Source organism: Chelonia mydas, chromosome 1 (genome assembly GCF_015237465.2).
Source record: "Chelonia mydas isolate rCheMyd1 chromosome 1, rCheMyd1.pri.v2, whole genome shotgun sequence".
In the NCBI taxonomy this organism is placed as follows: domain Eukaryota; kingdom Metazoa; phylum Chordata; order Testudines; family Cheloniidae; genus Chelonia; species Chelonia mydas.
In genome coordinates this window covers 1,098,807-1,117,966 of record NC_057849.1, presented here as the reverse complement: position 1 = coordinate 1,117,966, position 19,160 = coordinate 1,098,807, and the positions used below count along the sequence as shown (strand labels likewise).

The 19,160-nt window shown below is 49.0% G+C and overlaps 2 protein-coding genes across 2 annotated transcripts; one reads left to right on the top strand and one right to left on the bottom strand.

Moving 5' to 3' along the window:
- The first annotated feature begins 1,183 nt into the window (after window positions 1-1,183).
- LOC119565122 (olfactory receptor 52E8-like) lies at window positions 1,184-3,340 on the top strand. The gene is made up of 2 exons (XM_037889543.2): window positions 1,184-1,202; window positions 2,400-3,340. Exons 1-2 carry the CDS (start codon window positions 1,184-1,186, stop codon window positions 3,338-3,340), a joined length of 960 nt encoding a protein of 319 aa, XP_037745471.2.
- Window positions 3,341-10,567: 7,227 nt separating this feature from the next.
- On the bottom strand, window positions 10,568-11,515 carry LOC102934820 (olfactory receptor 52K1). Its single transcript, XM_007054819.2, has one exon. It carries the CDS (start codon window positions 11,513-11,515, stop codon window positions 10,568-10,570), a length of 948 nt encoding a protein of 315 aa, XP_007054881.2.
- Window positions 11,516-19,160: the final 7,645 nt, after the last annotated feature.

The following is a 19,160-nucleotide window of genomic DNA, read 5'->3' as shown; positions in this document are numbered from 1 at the left end:
CAGCTCAGCACCCTTTAACTAGACACCTAATGGAATCAAAATTAGCTCTGATATTTCACAGTGGAGAGAGAAGAAAGTGCAACTAACATGTAAGGCCTTCACCAGGGGCCCATACCACCAGGTATTAATACTTATCCCCAGCTACTCTCAATTCACTGAGAGTTGGAACCCATGTTCCTTGCCTAGCGACTGCTACTTAGTTGATGGCGAGTCCCTCCATCATAAGAAAAGGCCAAGTACAGTTCCACTGTCCTTGATTCACATAATCAGGATAATAACAGTCTATTCCTGCCCCAATAACAGAGAAACTGGGGCTCCTACAGCAGCCAAAGTGACCATCTAGGCGGGGTGGGTGTGCCTATGCATATGAGATCAGAACCTGAAGTTCTTTTCCACAACTTGCCACAACTTACCACCAGATGTCAGGGTGGAGCTCATCCTGACTCTGCTCACATTTGTAACTCTCAGGTTCTACTGTAGATGTCGCTTAACATCCTCCTGGACTGCTAGTGGACTAGGAAGAATTCCATCAGCTCATCTGATATGAGATCGTCACTTTCTTGACTGTGGAATTGTGGCTTCTTAGCTACCTATTAACTCTTCTTTAAGAACTCCCAATTTTCATTCCCATTTTTCTGAATATTTTTTTCCTCCCAATCAGTTTTGTGGATAATTTGCCATCTTTCAGGAATTAGCCCTTTTGAAGCACAAATTATCTATAGCTATTACTGGTTAGGAGCTGTTCTGTTTCTCCATTAGCATGAAATCAGTTCCATTCTGTTGTCTTGTTTTTCTTTATCGTATGCCCCCTTCTTTGTGGCTTCTCTAAACTAAACAGTCCCAGACATTTCAGTCTGTCCGCATATGGCAGCCTCCCCCTGTCATAAATAAAAAGGGAAGGGTAACCATCTTTCTGTATACAGTGCTATAAAATCCCTCCTGGCCAGAGGCAAAACCCTTTCACCTGTAAAGGGTTAAGAAGCTAAGGTAACCCCGCTGACACCTGACCCAAAATGGCCAATGAGGGGACAAGATTCTTTCAAATATGGAGAAGGGGGGGAACAAAGGGTCTGTCTATCTGTGTGATGCTTTTGCTGGGAACAGGTCAGGAATGCAGCCTTACAACTCCTGTAGAGTTAGTAAGTAATCTAGCTAGAAAATGCGTTAGATTTTCTTTTGTTTAATGGCTGGTAAAATAAGCTGTGCTGGAGGGAATGGATATTCCTGTTTTTGAGTCTTTTTGTAACTTAAGGTTTTGCCAAGAGGGATTCTCTATGTTTTGAATCTAATTACCCTGTAAGATATTTATCATCGTGATTTTACAGAGGTGATTTTTTACCTTTTCTCTAATTAAAATTCTTCTTTTAAGAACCAGATTGATTTTTTCATTGTTCTTAAGATCCAAGGGTTTGGGACTGTGTTCACCTCTGCAAGTTGGTAGGGATTTTTATCAAGCCTTCCCCAGGGAAGGGGGTGTAGGGCTTGGGGAGATATTTTGGGGGAAGACGTCTCCAAGTGGGCTCTTTCCCTGTTCTTTGTTTAAATGCTTGGTGGTGGCAGCATAGGGTTCAAGGCCAAGGCAAAGTTTGTACCTTGGGGAAGTTTTAAACCTCAGCTGGTAAGAATAAGCTTAGGGGGTCTTTCATGCAGGTCCCCACATCTGTACCCTAGAGTTCAGAGTGGGGAAGGAACCTTGACACCTCCATTCTCACAGTCTCTCTCAGAAATCCGCCTTCCATCTGCTGTATCCTTTAGAGAGACTGGGTGATCAAAAGTGAGCGGGTGTCCAGACCAGGTTGTTCTCCACCCCATTCTTTAGGAATCTGAACATTGTCTTTGTTTTGGCCACTGCTGCGAATGAGCAGGTGTTTCCATGGAAGAGCCATCGATGACACCCAGGTCTTTTCCCTGAGGTGGTTCTAGTTGGAATGTTTCCCCTGGCACATGGACTCGCAAAGCTTTGGTTGGGTTTTTTGGGGTTTTTTTTTTACACTTTCAGATTTTGAGCAACCGGGTGCCTGGGGAATGGCATGGACTTTCTAGCCTGGCTTTCATTGCATTAAGGAAGAGTGAGGGATAACCAGTATCCACACTTTTGTTTCATGCTGGTTCCTATTAAGGTTTTCCAGACCACGACATGTAGAAATTCTTGATGCATGGAGGACCATCAAATGTGGAATTGGCATTAGTAGGGTCAGATGTTCATAATTCATTTATCTGAAAAATGAAAATGTGTGTGAAGAGCGACCAATCTGCTTCACCCATGGGGAAAGTATCCAGTAGGGCATGTAGTGGCTCATATTAACATTGTCTCTCCATCCAGGCTTTTGTACTGTGAACATCACCTGGGCCCTGGGAACGCTTCAGAGTTGAACACCTTCTCCCTTACTCCATGTTAGATTCCAACAAAACCGACTTCACCAACCCCTCCACCTTCATCCTGCTGGGCATTCCTGGCCTAGAGGCGGCCCACGTCTGGATCTCCATCCCCTTCTCCACCATGTACATCGTAGCCGTCTTGGGAAACTTCATCATCCTGTTCATCGTCAAGACAGAACCAAGGCTCCATGGGCCCATGTACTATTTCCTCTGCATGCTGGCCATCACCGACCTGGGCCTGTCTACATCCACCCTGCCCAAAATGCTGAGCATCTTCTGGTTCAATTCCAGGGAAATTGATTTCAGTGTCTGCCTCACCCAGATGTACTTCATTCACTCCTTCGTCGTGATGGAGTCTGGGGTCTTCGTCGCCATGGCATTTGATCGCTACGTGGCGATCTGCCATCCCCTGAGACATTCCACCATCCTGACAAACCTCGTGGTGGCCAAGATTGGACTCACCTTGGTGCTGCGTGGTGGCATGGTCATACTGCCCTATCCCTTCCTGGTGAGGCAGTGGCCATATTGCAGAACCAGCATCATCCCCCACTCGTACTGTGAGCACATAGCCGTGGTGAAGCTGGCCTGTGGCAACACCCGCGTCAGTAGTTACTACGGCCTCTTTGTGGTACTCTGTGTGAGGGGTCTGGATATGATTTTTATCTCTGTGTCCTATATCCAGATCCTCAGGGCCATCTTCAGCCTCCCCATGAAGGACGCCCGGCTCAAGGCTTTGGGGAGCTGCAGCTCCCACCTCTGTGCCATCTTAACCTTTTACATCCCAGCTCTCTTCTCCTCCCTCACACACCGGTTTGGCCAAAATGTGCCCCTGTATTTCCACATTCTCGTTGCCAACATGTACCTCCTGGTGCCCCCCACGCTCAACCCCATCATCTACGGGGTGAGGACCAAACAGATCCGGGGCAGGCTACTCCGGCTCTTCACTCATAAAGGGATTTAAAGTTTTTTCCTGGTGCTCTGGCTCTCAGACTGAGCTCTGTGCAGAGCTGGCTGGTGACTTGGTGCTGTGCTCTCTTCCCTGAATCACTTACTGGGCAGTCAGGGAGACATTAGACCAGGGGTGGGAAAACTTTTGGCCCAAGGGCCCCACTGGAGTTGCAAAACTGTATGGACGGCCTGTTAGGGAAGGCTGTACCTCCCCAAACAGCCTGGCCCTGCCCCCTATTCGCCCCCTCCCACTTCCTAACCCCGAATGACCCCCTCAGAACCCCCCCCATCAATACCCCCCACTCCTTGTCCCCTCACCACCCCCTTCCGGGACCCCCCACCCCTAACTGCTGCTCTGGGACCCCACCCCCTATCCAATCCCCCCTGCTCCCTGTCCCTGACTTTCCTGACCCCCTATCCACACCCTGCCCCCTGACTGGCCCCCCAGGACTCCCACGCATATCCAACCCCCCTGTTCCCCATCCCCTGACAGCGCCCCCCAGAACCTCCACCCCATCCAACTGTCCCCTCTCTCCTGACTGCCCCCGGGATCTCCCGCCCCTTATCCAACACCCCCGCCCTGCATTAGACCCTTTCCTGACCTTACTGTGCTGTGTCACTGCGACAAACTGGGGAGTCGGGCAGCGTAGATCTCATTGGTTTGCCACCCTTCTCATTCCTGATCACTGGACCTCTGCAAATATAAGAACATAAGAATGGCCAGACTGGGTCAGATCAAGGATCCATCCAGCCCAGTGTCCTGTCTTCCGGCAGTGGCCAGTGCCAGGTGCCCCAGAGGGAATGAAGAGAACAGGCAATCATCAGGTGATCCATCCCCTGTCACCCATTTCCAGCTGCTGGCAAACAGACTCCATCCCTTCCCATCTTGGCCACTGATGGACCTTCTCAACATGCTCTGGCAAGGAGTTCCACAGGTTGGCTGTGTGTTGTGTGAAGAAATACTTCCTTCTCTTTGTTTTAAACCTGCTGCCTATTAATTTCATTTGGTGACCCCTAGTTCTTGTGTTATGAGAAGGAGTAAATACCACTTCCTTATTTCCTTTCTCCACACCAGTCATGATTTTATAGACCTCTCTCATATCCCCCCTTAGTCGCCTCTTTTCCACACTGAAAAGTCCCAGTCTTATTAACCTCTCCTCATATGGAAGCCGTTCCATCCCCGTAATGATTTCCATTGCCCTTTTTTGAACCTTTTCCAATGCCAATAAATCTTTTTTGAGATGGGGCAACCACATCTGCGCGCAGTGTTCAAGATATGGGTGTACCAGGGATTTCTAGAGAGTCAATCTGATATTTTCTGCCTTATTTTCTCTCCCTTTCCTTGTGATTCTCAATAGTCTGTTCGCTTCTTTGACGGCCGCTGCCCATTGAGTGGATGTTTTCAGAGAACTAGCCACCATGACCCTTGGATCCCTGCCTCTTACCCCGCTTCTCCCCACAAGGCCGTGCCCCTGGTACACATCTTCCCTAAAGGCCACAGACCCTGCTCCACCTCCTGCCTCTTTGCCCCACTCCCTTTCCGCCTCTTGCCCCAAATGCCCACTGCTGCTGCTCGCTCTTTTTCTCCCCTCCCCGTCACTCGCTGGGTCACCTCCACCTCCCCGCCCCCCAGTTGGGCTCCATCTGCTCCGGGGCTGGGACGGGAGCTGCTGCAGCCTGGCAAGGAGCCTGCAGTGAGTGCAGCGAGGATGCCGCCTTGGGGCCGACAGCCAGTCGGGATCGGCGAGGGAAGCCAGGAAGCCGTATAAAAGCAGCTGAGGGGTGGGAGAAGGGCTGTGTGGGAGGCAGAGGAGGTTGTGCATCACACAGCTTGTGGGCCCTGAAGCTCAGCTACAAGGTCCTGAGGGCAGAGACCATTGTGTGGCCCATTTCCTTAGCTTTCAGCTCCCTTGTGTTCCTCCCAGCTGGTGGCCTGCAGAAGGCAGGGTCCCTGCAAAGGGGATCGGCTGGGAGCCCTTTGTCCTGAGCCAGGCCTCGGGAGCAGGGCAAGGGATCAGCTTTGAAGCTGGGAGGACAAGAGCTGAGAGAGGCAGAAGGATCAGCCCCTGCATTAGCTGGGAAGACGGGATGCTGGGCAGAGGTGGGGTGGCTTCCATAGCTCACAGGGCAGGAGATAAACTGCCCACCTGACATTAGCCCGCTATTTACACAGGTATACGGACACCTTATCTGGAACTGCAGGGGACGCGTTGCCCAGGGGCTGAAGCTGGACAGGGAAGCTGAGTCTAACGTCTTCTCTACATGACGCTTTTGATCACTACATTTAGAAGCTCTGTAGCTAGGCTGCTAGGCAGCGTTATCCCCGTGTCATGGATGGACTGAGTCCTGCAGAGGTAAAGTGATTTACCCAAGGACACACAAGGAGTCGGTGGCAGAGCTGAGAATAGGAACTGGGAGTCCTGACACCGCCACACCCCCAGCACCACTGCTCTGGCCATGAACTGGCATTGCTCCTCTGGGTTGTATGAGACACACTGAGGCTATTTCTGTCTCGTGATCAGTGGAGCTGCAGTTCTTAAACAGGAGGAATTCATTAAAGAAACTGTGGCCACAAAACAGGTTTCCACACAGCTCAGTTTTCAGTCCCCTCTTGCTTGTTTACTTTCATCACAGTGATGGAAGGCACTGCGAGCTTGCAAAAGCCTCTCTAGAAATTACACAAGCAGGCTGGGGTCACCAGTCCTTGTTCAGAGCTTCCTTGTTGGAAAGCCAGTGCAGAGAAGATGAGATGAGTCCAGGGTCACATGAGCGTATCCCAGGTCCTTACATGCTCTGATGACTCACAGGATCAGCCATTTCCCATATTCTTGCAGAGGCGCGTTTCTTCTGTGGCCCTTTGTGATCACTAAGTGTCCTCGAAGGGCCACCAACGTACCGCCTTAGCCACCTGAGGGGTGTTACCCAGGAACACAACACATAGAATCATAGAACTGGAAGGGACCTCCAGAGGTCATCTAGTCCAGTCCCCTGCCCTCCTGGCAGGACCAGCACCACCTAGACCAGCCCTGACAGGTGTGTGTCCAACCTGTTCTTGAAAACCTCCAGTGATGGAGATTCCACAACCTCCCTGGGCAATTTATTCCAGGGCTTAGCCAGCCTGACAGCTAGGAAGTCTTTCCTAATGTCCAGCCTACACCTCCCTTGCTGCAATTTAAGCCCACTGCTTCTCGTCCTGGCCGCAGAGGTTAAGGTGTAAGATACCCGTAGATTGTCAATAATGACTTCAGACACAAAGCTGATAGATGCATAGAAACAGGATAATCATACTTGGCAAAAATGGCCGCATTCAGTCATATAGCACCACACCAGGGTCTCCTCCCACGACGCTGCTACAGCTGCCGGCCACCGAAGGACGGGGCGTTGCCCGGGTTCGAGCAGGGCAAGCAGCTGGGATGCTGGAGCCACTGGAGGACGGGTAGAGAGCAGACAAAAACCTGTTTTGCCCCAGGGAGCCTGCTCCTTGTACAAAGAGAAGAGGGGAAAGTTTTTGAAAGTGAGAGGTGAGTGTCCAGGAACTTGGCTTTTTCCTCCAAGCGTCGCCAGCCAGCCCCCCTGGCTTTGACCAACCGTAACTTGTGCTTGACTAAAGCATCGTCCAGAAAGGCGGCCAGGGCTAGATCCACAAACGCAGTTCGGGGCCGCTGCCTTTCTCAACCCCAGCTCATCTGCTGCCGGACCCTGCAGGAGCCTCGGCTTCCGCCAGGGGCCTGCACGAAGCCACCCAAGGGCCGACACTGCTCCTCCGCTCGCAGGCACCGAGTCTGCGGGGGCCCCAGGGCTGGCGCGCTCATGGGAAAAATACCGGCTGCTTAGCACCTCTTGGCAGCCCTGTTCCCCTCGCTACCCCGGCGCGTCTCACCCCCCGGCAGCCCTGCCAAGCAAATCCTCCCCGGGCCTCCCACCCACCCCAGGAGGTGCTGGGAGGGAGGGGGAGGAGTGGGGATGGGGTGCACTTGAGGGAAGGGGCAGAAAGATGCAGGAAAGAGACAGGACGGGGTGGGGGACGGGGGAGCGATGGAGTGCGGGTGGGGGCTGGGGTGGAGTGGGGTTGAGCACTCCCCGGACAGAGAGGAACTCAGCTCTAATGCCACAGCTAACGAGCTGCGGAGAGTCTTCGCTCAGGCCTCAGTTCTGGTGGGATTCTCCAGCGAGGTGGAAGGATCAGGCCCTTTTCCTGCATGCAGAGCAGAGAGACCGTGCCAGGGAGGGGCCCTGGGACAGACGCCATCCAGCAGCTCTGGCCCTTGTCGCCAGTGGGAATGTTACAGTGTCTGATGACCCTGGACGGACCTAGGGCAGAACGGGGCAGCTCCCGGGGACCCCTGGGGGCCAGTCGCACCTGGGGCAGCTCCTGGGGACCCCCTGGGACCAGGCCATACCTGGGGTACGACGGGGCCAGTCATGGGGATCTCCGGGGCCTGGACGTACTGAAAGGATCAGACCCTTTTCCTGTAGCCATAGGATACGGCCTCTAGCTATCTTGTAAGGGCTAAAAGCCTACGGCCTTTGTCTGCAGCCACATTGAAAGGTGAACACGGTGCCCCTGTTGGGCTCGGACAGGAGAATTTGTTCAGTCTCACTCCACTGCTTAAAAACCCAGGTGCTCTGCACCAGACAAATACCCCCAGTGAGCCAGATGGGCAGGCAGAGAGTTCAGCTCTTGCAATCAGGCTCCTTCTTCCAGCCATTCCTCTGCACCCCACCCAGCAAACAGCCCCAGCCGGAGTGGGAGTCCATCTCCCTCTTGGCATGCCAGAGAGACCGTGCTTGCAGTAAAGAAGTCAGGACTCCTGGGTTCTGTCTGTCATCCTGCCACTCAATCTCTGTGAGACCTTGGCTAAGTCACCTCTCCCCATGCCTCAGTTTACCTATCTGTATACTGAGGATATGTTCACAGGACTTTCCTTTGCTGGTGTAAGACCCAATGGAGACACAGGTCTTATCCCTACTTTTCTTCCTAATCAAGTATAATTTTTATATATACACAAATACACAGAGCAGCCAATTCCTCTGTGACTCAGCACAGAGCCCAAGAGTTCTCACTTCCCTTTGGGAAGGTCCCTCAATTATTGTTTTCTCACAAAGCTGGATAAATAGCGCAGAAGCGCAGCCAGGGGAAGAGAGGCATTGGCTAGCGTGTCTCAAGTCACCAGCCTGTTTACATTCAGATGCCACGTCTCCGCCAGAAGCTGAGCGAACCCCCCTGGGGTTGCACAGAGCTGTGTTATAAACGGTGCGCACCCCTGTGTCTGCCCTCAGCGTGGGACACTGCTGCAGATGCTGGGGTGAGAGCGGTGTGGGGCACGGCTACCGGAGGGCGATTCCCAGGGGAGACACTTCCCTCTCAGGATTCACAGGTACCATCTCCTGCTGGGGAGCTCACCTGCTCGACAGACCCAGTGCAACGTGGGCGTGATGGGTCAGAGAATAGGTCTGGGGTCCTTTCCGCTCTCCACAGCCAGTAAAAATGGCAGTTGTGGGGCGCTTGTCTCCTTCACCTTTGCTCTGCGCTGCAGCATGTCCCGAACACAGCTCTGTTCCCACAAGCGCCGTGACAACCGCCCGTGGAATTGGAATGCCGATGTGAAACACGACCTCATACATGGAATCATACCCCAATACAGGTTTAATACATGCCACTTTATTATTCTTTATTTTTTATATTACATTATATAAAATACCACTGCACTGCCCCTCGGTACAAGGAGCGTGAGCGAAGAGTTCAGGAAAAGCCCAGAGATATCAGGCTACAGAGAGTTCATACAATCTAACGGGAGTGAACAGGGTTAAAACTTCTCCTCAAAGTGCAGTGGCAATCAAGCAAACGAACAGAATGTTGGGAATCATAAAGAAAGGGAGTGATAATAAGACAGAAAATATCGTATTGCCTCTATATTAATCCCTGGTAGGCCCACACCTTGAATGCCGTGTGCAGAAAGATACGGAGAAGGGCAACAGAAACGATTAGGGGTATGGGACAGCTTCATATGAGGAGAATTTAATAAGACTGGGACTTTTCAGCTTGGAAAAGAGTCAACTAAGGCAGGATACGACAGAGGTCTGTCAAATCATGAGAGGTGCAGAGAAAGTAAACAAGGAAATGTTATTTACGCCTTCTTATAACACACGATCTAGGGGTCACCCAATAGAATTAGTCAGAAGCAGATTTAAAACAAACAAAAGGAAGTATTTCCTCCCAGTCAACCTGTGGAACTCTTTGCCACAGGATGTTGTGAAGGCCAAAACTATAACATGGATCCAATAAGAACTAAATAACTTCATGCGGGATAGGTCAATCAATAGCTATTATCCAGGATTGGCAGGGACGGTGTCCCTAGCCTCTGTTTGCCAGAAGCTGGGAATGGGTCACAGGGGATGAATCACTCGGTAATTCCCTGTTCTGTTTGTTCCCTCTGGGGCAACTGGCATTGGCCACTGTCGGGAGACAGGACACTGGGCTAGATGGATCATTGGTCTGACCCAGTAGGGCCGTTCTGATGTTCTCATAGATACCCCAGATGTATCTGCCCTCCCCACCCCCGCTGTAACGCACTAGAACCCACTCCCCTTCCAGATCTGAGATAGAACCCAGGAGTCCTGATGAGGTCTCTCTCTCTGCAGAGTAGTAACAAAGTAAGAATATACATGAATATTTTAAACCTAACCAGTCTCCATTAAGTGACTTGGCACAAGATGTCTGAATATGTTAGTATCAGAGCTGAGTGGGTCTAATATTTATTTAAGTTTCTTTCTTTTACATCAGAATTAGACACAGTGCTCCCGTCAGCTAATGGCTAAGTTATCTGCCAACAAAACTAGAGTTTTCAAGACCCTAAGTACCCCCTTAGAATCGTGGTTAAAGTTGCCACCCCCAACAAAATCTGAAAATGCTGCCTTGTAGCTGTGTTGAGGGGAGGGAGGTGGAAATGTTCCATCAAGTGACAGGGGGAGGGGAATAGAGGAGCAAGCGACAGAGGCAGGGGGCCTTGGGGGGAAGAGGCAAAGCAGGATCGGGGCCTTGGCAGAAGAGGTGGGGCAAGAGGTGGATACATAGACCTATTCCCCAGTTGGTCACACAGACACAGCACAGTAAGGCAGGAAAGCATTTACTGTCTTTTCGACTGTCCGGCAAGTGATCCAGGGAAGAGGGCTCAGCACCATGTCACCAGCCAGCTCTGCACGGAGCTCGGTCTGAGAGTCAGAGCAGCACGAGACACTTTTATGTTCCTTGAGGAGTAAGTAGCCGGAGCAACCTGTCCCGGATCTGTTTGGTCCTCACCCCGTAGATGATGGGGTGCAGCATGGGGGGCATTAGAAGGTACGCATTGGCCATGAGAACATGGAAATGTACCGCCACATTGTTACCAAACCGGTGCATGAGGGTGGAGAAGAGAGCTGGGATGTAAGAGGTTAAAATGGCAAATAGGTGGGAGCCGCAGGTCCCAAAAATCTTGAGCCTGGCGTCCTTTGTCGGGAGACTGAAGATGGCCCTGAGAATCTGGATATACGACACAGCAATAAAAAACACATCCAGACCGGTCACCAAGAATGCCACAGAGAGGCTGTAGTAATTACTGATGTGGGTGTCGGCACAGGCCAGCTTCACCACAGCCATGTGCTCGCACTGTGTGTGGGGGATGATGTTGGTTCTGCAGTATGGCCACTGCCTTGTCAGAAAGGGATAGGGCAGTATGAGCATGCCACCACGCAGCACCACGGCCAGGCCAATCTTGCCCACCACAAAGTTTGTCAGGATGGTGGAATGTCTCAGGGGATGGCAGATGGCCACGTAGCGATCCAAAGCCATGGCCACGAGGATCCCAGAGCCCGTCACTAAGAAGCAGTGAATGAAGTACATTTGGGTGAGGCAGGCACTGAAATTGATCTCTTTGGAATTAAACCAGAAGATGCTCAGCATTTTGGGCAGGGTGGACGTAGACAGGACGAGGTCGCTGATGGCCAGCATGCACAGGAAATAGTACATGGGCCCATGGAGGCTCTGCTCCATCTTCACAATGACCAGGATGGTGAAGTTCCCCAAGATGGCTATGGCGTACATGGTGCAGAAGGGGATGGAGATCCAGACGTGGGCCACCTCCAGTCCAGGAATGCCCAGCAGGATGAAGGTGGAGGGGTTGGTGAAGTCGGTTGTGTTGGACTCAGACATGGAGTATGGGAGAAGGTGTCCAACTCTGAGGCAGAACGGTGTCTCCTGCATGTACCATACGTTCCCCCAACTTCCTGTGTGTGCCCAGGCTCTTGGGTGATGGTCGCAGTGCGAATGCCTGGGTGGAGAGACAATGTTAGTTTGAGACACTACATGCACTACTGGGGCTGTTCTCATGGGGGAAGCAGATTGGTCGCTCCTGACACACTGAAAAACGACATTTTCATTAGTCAGATAAATGAATTATGAACAACTGGCCTTACTAATGCCAATTCCATGGTTGATGGTGCTCCATGCGTCAATAATTCTACATGCCATGTTGTGGGAACCCTTAATAGGCACCAGCAGGAAACACGAGAGTGGATACTGGTTATCCATCGTTGTTCCTTAATGCAATGAGAGCCAGGCTACAGAGTCCATGCTGTAGGAGTCCCCATTCAACCGGTTACTCAAAATCTGAGTGTGTAAAAAAACCCCAAACCTTTGCCAAGACATGTGCCAGGGAGAAACATCCCAACTAGGACACACCTCAGGGAAAAGACCCGGGCACCAATGAAAGCAGGTCAACAAAACACCTGCTCGTTCGCAGTAGTGGCCAAATCAAAGACAATGTTCGGATGCCTAAGAAATGGGATGGAGAATAACCTGCTCTGGATTTGTGCTCAGTTTTGGTCACCCAGTCTCTAAGAAGGATACAGCATTATAAAGGGGATTTCCGAGACAGGCTCTGAGAATGGGGAAGGCTCCCATATGCGGACAAACTGAAAAGTCTGAGACTCTTTAGTTTAGAGAGGAGACAAAGAAGGGGGCAGATGATAGAGGAGAGGAGAAGAATAGAACTGATTACATTCAACTGGAAAAAACAGAGAACAGTTCCCAACCAGCAATACCTATGGACACTTAGTGCTTCAAAAGCGCTAATTCCCCAAAGCTGAGGAAAATTATCAAGAAAACTGATTGGGAGGAAAATATTAGACAGAAAAATGGGAATGAAACTCAGGAGTTCTTTAAGAAGAGTTTATTGAATAGCTAAAAAGTCGCGATTCCACAATCTAGGAAGTGGAGAACTTTGACTCAAAACCGAGTTCAGTGGCAAAGTGAAGGCAGCAGTTATGTGGGGAAAAGCAACAGATACAAATGAGAAAAAAGGGAATATAGCTATCGGGCAATACAAATGGGAAGTTATGAAAATTGATAAGGAATGTTAAAGTCGTAAGGGGAAACTCCATGCTTCGCGGGACTAAGGATAACAAAAAGGGGGTTATTAAGTATATTAAGAACAAAAGAAATCCTAGGAAAGGTTGAAGCCAATTCCTAGAGGGAGAAAGGAAACTTCTTAATGTTGCAGAAAACATAGATGTGTTGAAGAACTAGGTTTGTTCTGCACTGGGAAAGAGGCAGTAGGAGGCACTCCTATCACGTGAGGTGATGGAATAGTCTCCAGCCCATTAGCGGCCAAGGAGGATGTTAAACAGCCTCCACAGTAGAACCGTAGAGTTACGAACACCAGAGTTACAAACTGACCGATCACCCACACACCTCACTCGGGAGTAGACGTACACGACCTGTCAGCAGCAGAGCCAAAACAAAAGGGCACATACAGGACAGTTCTGTGTTAAATGAAAAGTATTAAAAAAAAAGAGGCGGGGGGGAATTTAAAAAAAAAAGATTTGACAAGGTCAGGAAACACTGGAAAAGCTGGTCTGGGGTTAGTTCAAAAAAAGTCGAGGAATATAATAACGCCCATCACCAACACGGTTTATGGAAATCAGGTCTTGTCAAATAAAACCGATTTCATCCTTCAAAGAGAGTGCAGGTTTGGCTGATCAAGGGAACTGCATGGATGCAATTAACTTCAATTTCTCTGAGACATGGGATTCAGCGGGGAAAACACTCATATGAAAAATGAACAGTCTGCATTATCAGTAGAGCACCTGTAAAGTGGATTAAAAACTGGTGTTGTCCATGGGGTGAACGGGGGTGTTTTTAGCAGGGTTCTAAGCCCGATGCCATTGAATATTTTCATCACTGATCTGGAAGGAAATAGAAAATCGCTGCAGAAAAACTTTGCAGACAGCCCAAAGATTGGCAGAGTGGTTCCACTGAGGAGGGCAGGCACACCGGCTGATCTGGAACATTTGATGAGCTGGGCCCACACAAACAACCTGTTTTAACACAAAAAGAAAAGGAGGATTTGTGGCACTGATGAAGTGGGCTGCAGCTCACGAAAGCTTATGCTCAAATACATGTGTTAGTCTCTAAGGTGCCACAAGTCCTCCTGTTCTTTTTGCGGATGCAGACTAACACGGCTGCTACTCTGAAACCCGTTTTAATACAGTCACATGAAAAGTTATTCCCTCAGAACAGGCAATGCAGGCCCGACCCACAGGGACCTGTATTATGGACGCAGGGACCCTGTAACGAGGCTGGTTCTAGCGGGACCCAGCTGAGAGTGCCTTTAAGGACAAATTGCCCCCCTCAGTGGGGCTAGAGCAATGTACAGGCCATGGCCTCAGAATTTGGCCTCGTACTGTCCTTTTACTGACCCCTTTCCTCCTGAAGGATCCCCTGTGCCACTGAAATGCAGCCACCTCGGGGCTGGAGGCCATCAGCCGGGGAGGCACAGCAAAGAGGGACGTTTTGGCCCATGATACTGGATCAAACTTATCCCTTGTGGCAAAAGCCCTGGGATGTTCAATGGCTGCACAGAGCGGAAAGGACCCCAGACCTATTCTCTGTCCCATCACGTCCATGTTGCACTGGGTTTGTCGAGCAGCTGAGCTCCTCAGCAGGAGATGGTACCTGTGAATCCTGAGACGGAAGTGTCTTCCCTGGGAATCCCCCTCAGGCAGCCGTCTCCCACACCTCTCACCCCAGCATCTGCAGCAGCATCCCACACTGAGAGCTGAGACAGGGATCTGCACCGTTTATAATATAGCTCTGTGTAACCCCAGGGGGTTTGCTCAGCCTCTAGGGGAGAAGTGGCATCTGGATATAAACAGGCTGGAGACCGGAGACACTCTCGGCAATGTCTCTCTTTCCATGTCTGCGCTTCTGTGCTTTTTATCCATCTTTAGGAGTAAACAGTAATTAAGGGACCTTCCCAAAGGGAGAGGAGAACTCTTCAGCTCTGTGCTCAGAGAGGAATTGGCTGCTCTGTGTATTTGTGTATATTTAAAAATTATACTTGATTAGTAAGAAAACTAGGGATAATGCCTAGATCTGCCAAGGGTCTGATATCCTGGTTATTTGCAGGGTGTCTGGATAGATTGTAGAAGGACAGATCTGGAGACTATGGGGAGACACAAGCACTCTCTGCAGGCACACGGGCCTGTTGCTAAGGGATCAGAGATCACTAATTCTCATCTAGAACTGTGACCATACTGTGCAGCACCTTTCATTGAAGGATGTTCAAAACACCTAGCAAAGGAAAGTCAGTATGAACATATCCCCATTATGCAGACAGGTAAACTGAGGCATGAGGAGAGATGAAGTGGCCACGGTCTCACAGAGATTGAGTGGCAGGATGACAGACAGAACCCAGGAGTCCTGACGTCCCTGCCACAAGCACAGTCTCTGCATCACACCAACAGGGAAATGGACTCCACCTCTGGCAAGGGTTATCCATTGGGTGGGATGCAGAAGAAAGTCTGGTAGAGGGAGTCTGAGCCTTCACCATCTTCTGAAGGTGAATCTGAGGTTTTCAGAACTAGCTGGAGTTTGTGAGCTCCCTGTTCCTGTGAGGTGTGAACTCCAGGGCTCCACTTCCACTCCCATTCAGAAACCTGCCAACACATCCTAGTCCCTGTGGTCACTTCAGGGGAACAGACTCAGTGAAAGCAACACCAACAGAATGTTCCCGTGGATAGAGGGCAGCCAGAGGCCTTGTGACGTTGCACCCCTTAATGTTTTATGGAAATATGCTTATCAGTGTTAATATGACATAACTGGAATATGTTTTATGCTACTGTCAAGATTCCTTCCCCACTCTGAACTCTAGGGTACAGATGTCAGGACCCGCATGAAAGACCCCCGAAGCTTATATTGACAAGTTTAGGTTAAAAACTTCCCCAAGGTACAAACTTTTTGCCTTGGCCTTGCACAGTATGCAGCCACCAACAAGCAATTTAAACAAAGAACAGGGAAAGAGTCCACTTGGAGACGTCTTCCCCCAAAATATCCCCCCAAGCCCTGCACCCCCTTTCCTGGAGAAGGCTTGATAAGAATCCTCACCAATTGGTACAGGTGAACACAGACCCAAACCCTTGGATCTTAAGAACAATGAAAAATCAATCAGGTTCTTAAAAGAAGAATTTTATTTAAAGAAAAGGTAAAAGAATCACCTCTGTAAAATCAGGATGGTAAATACTTTACAGGGTATTCAGATTCAAAACATAGAAAATCCCTCTAGGCAAAACCTTAAGTTATAAAAAGACACAAACACAGGAATACACATTCCCGCCAGCACAGCGAATTTCACAAGCCAAAAAAAACAGACGAAAATCTAACGCATTTTCTAGCTAGATTACTTACTAACTTTACAGGAGTTGGAAGGCTTGCATCCTTGATCTGTTCCCGGCAAAGGTATCACACAGACGGACAAAACCCTTTGTCCCCTTCTTGGTCATTTTGGTTCAGGTGCCAGTGAGGTTACCTTAGCTTCTTAACCCTTTACAGGTGAAAGGATTTTGACTCTAGCCAGCAGGGAGTTTATAACACTGTATACAGAAAGCTGGTGACCCTTCCCTTTATAGTTATGACAGCTACATATGCCATGTATCATTACTCTGCAAAGGTTATGATCTACTGAATACATTCATCCTATTTGTGTGCACATATCATTTTTGTATTAGAAGTTATAAATATTGGCTCTGTACTTGTTTGATTTTAAGTAGTCTTAGCTTAGTAAGGCATTTGGGCTGGTTTTTTAGAAAGGAATGTGAAAGTTAAGTGCCCGATCAAGAAACACTTAACGGACAATGGATCTTGGAATACTCCAATCCACATACGAAGTCTACCTGAGGACTTTCAAGATAGCATGTGAACCATGGCTGCTACCTGTAAGTTCTGAGTCATGCATGGACATTTGACTTGCCCATGTGACTCCAAAACTCCATCTTGGAGCTGGGATTCTACACAGGGGGAGGGAGGGGTCTCCACCCACAAGAGAAAGTCTATTTAAGCCCCTGGGAAACTCCTCCATTTTGTCTTCAGCTGGCTCAAGAGATAGCCTCTCCACCCCCAAAGGATACCTGAAAGAACCTGGAACAAAGGACAGTAACCATCAGGGTGTGAGTGACTGCTGGACCTAGACTAGAAGGAGACTAGTCTGTAAAAAAAACTTACTGGAACATCTCTGAGGGGGAGATTTTCATTTGTAATCACTTTCTTATTGTATTAGGTTTAGACTTGCATGTTTTGTTTTATTTTGTTGGTGATTCACTTTCTTCTGTTTGTTATTACTTGGAACCACTTAAATCCTACTTTTTGTATTTAATAAAATCACTTTTTACTTTTTAATTAACCCAGAGTATGTATTAACACCTGCGGGGGAGGGGAGGAGGGAACAGCTGTGCATATGCTCTATCAGTGTTATTGAGGGCAAACAATTTATGAGTTTACCCTCTATAAGCTTTTTACAGGGTAAGCTTTATACAGGGTAAAAAGGATTTAGTTGGGGTTTGGACCCCATTGGGAGCTGGGCACCTGAGCGTTGGAGACAGGAACATTTCTTAAGCTGTTTTCAGTTAAGCCTGCAGCCTTTTGGGGGACATTGTTCAGACCTGGGTCTGGGTTTGTAACAGGCTAATGTGTCTGGCTCAAGCAGGCAAGGTTCTGGAGTCCCAAGCTGGCAGGGAAAATGGCTTAGAGATAGTCCCAGCATATCAGTTGGCAGTTCCCGAGGGGTTTTCTGTGATCCAACCCATCACAGTCACGTAGTCGAGCAGGATCTGTGCACAGCTGATTGCTTTGAGATACTGGTAGTGATTTTAAGTGTGTTTTGGGTGTGGTGGCTGGAGAACAGACAACGCGGTTACTGGTTTGTTATTTTCTGTTTGCTTATTTGTGGGAAGGGAATATAGGCAGGAAAATCAGCAACATGAGTGAGAGCAAGGCTCAGAAAAACCTAGAACTGCAGAGGCTGCAAATGGCTGAGAAAGAAAAGGAACATAAAAGACAGATGGAATTAAAACAAATGGAAACTAATGCAGACGCAGCCAAGGAGGAAGCTGCCCACAAAAGAGCAATGGAAGCAGAGGCAGCCAGTGACAAAAGAGCCCTGGAGTTAAGAGAGAGAGAAATACAGGCCCAGGTTGAGGCCCAGAAGCATGAACTGGCTCTTACGGAGTGGAAGAGACAAAACCCTCCCGCTGCTGGCTCCACTTCCCCCAAAATCCACAAATGGGAGCAACTATGTCCACAGTATGATGAATCCAGCGATACTGCCAAATATTTCATCACCTTTGAGAGACTGTGCACCTTCCATGCAATCCCCAAAGATCCAAAGATGACCACATTGATAGGAAAATTGACTGGCAGAGCTCTGGACATATTCAATAAGATGCCTATTGATGATGTTTCAAACTATGGTAAATTTAAGGAACTGGTTTTGAAACAGTTTCACGTTACACCTGAAACCTACAGGGTTAAATTCAGGAGTCTTAAGAGGGGATCTGGATTGAGTAATGTGGCGTATGTAAATGAAATGATAGACTTGTTAGATAAGTGGGTGAGGGGAAATGGCATTACAAGCTTAGAAGGAATGTGTGATTTGGTTACTCTGGAACAATTCCTGCATATGTGCAGTGATGATGTAAAACAATATTTGTGGAACAAAAAGGGGAATTAGCTGGGTTTGCAGACTCTTCTGAGCAGTTGAGGGGTTTTTTGGGTTGGCGTTTTTTTTGTTTTTTTTTTTTTGAGTATTGATTAGGCAATTGCATTGGGCCCAATGACCCACACTTGTGGTGGCTGTGGAATTGATTAAGGTGGTTAGCTCAGAACTTGTACGGTTCCAGTTACCCCCTTAGGTAGTCCCCTCAGCTCCCCCGGATTGCCCTGTCATAAATATAAAGGGAAGGGTAACCACCTTTCTGTATACAGTGCTGTAAAATCCCTCCTGGCCAGAGGAAAAATCCTTTCACCTGTAAAGGGTTAAGAAGCTAAGCTAACCTCGCTGGCACCTGCCCCAAAATGACCAATGAGGATGTAACGATGCTGGTTCTGGTGGGACCCAACTGAGAGTGCCAATTCAGGACAAATTGCTTCAAGCAGGGCAGTTACAGCCCAAGGCTGGGGTTTCTATGCACACCAAGGCAAACCAAACCAGCCAGATAGAGAAGACTTTGGTTTTACCCCACTGGCTAACCACAAGTCACACAAGCCATTTCCTTAGACACTCCAGTTTCCCAGTATCACCACCAGTGCCATTCGTTATGGGGACAAATGGTTATGAAAACCAATACCCCAGTAAAAGGAAAAAGGTTCTCTCGATCCCAAAGGACCAAGCCCCAGACCCAGGTCAATATACAAATCAGATCTTACCCATCAATCATGATGTTGCCAATCCTTTCGAATCTAAAATCTAAAAATTTATTCATAAAAGGAAAGAAATATAGATGAGAGTTAGAATTGGTTCAATGGA

What these genes read in the sequence shown, in the direction of transcription:
- LOC102934820 (XM_007054819.2), bottom strand. Translation starts at nt 11,515, where the DNA reads ATGTCTGAGTCCAACACAACCGACTTCACCAACCCCTCCACCTTCATC.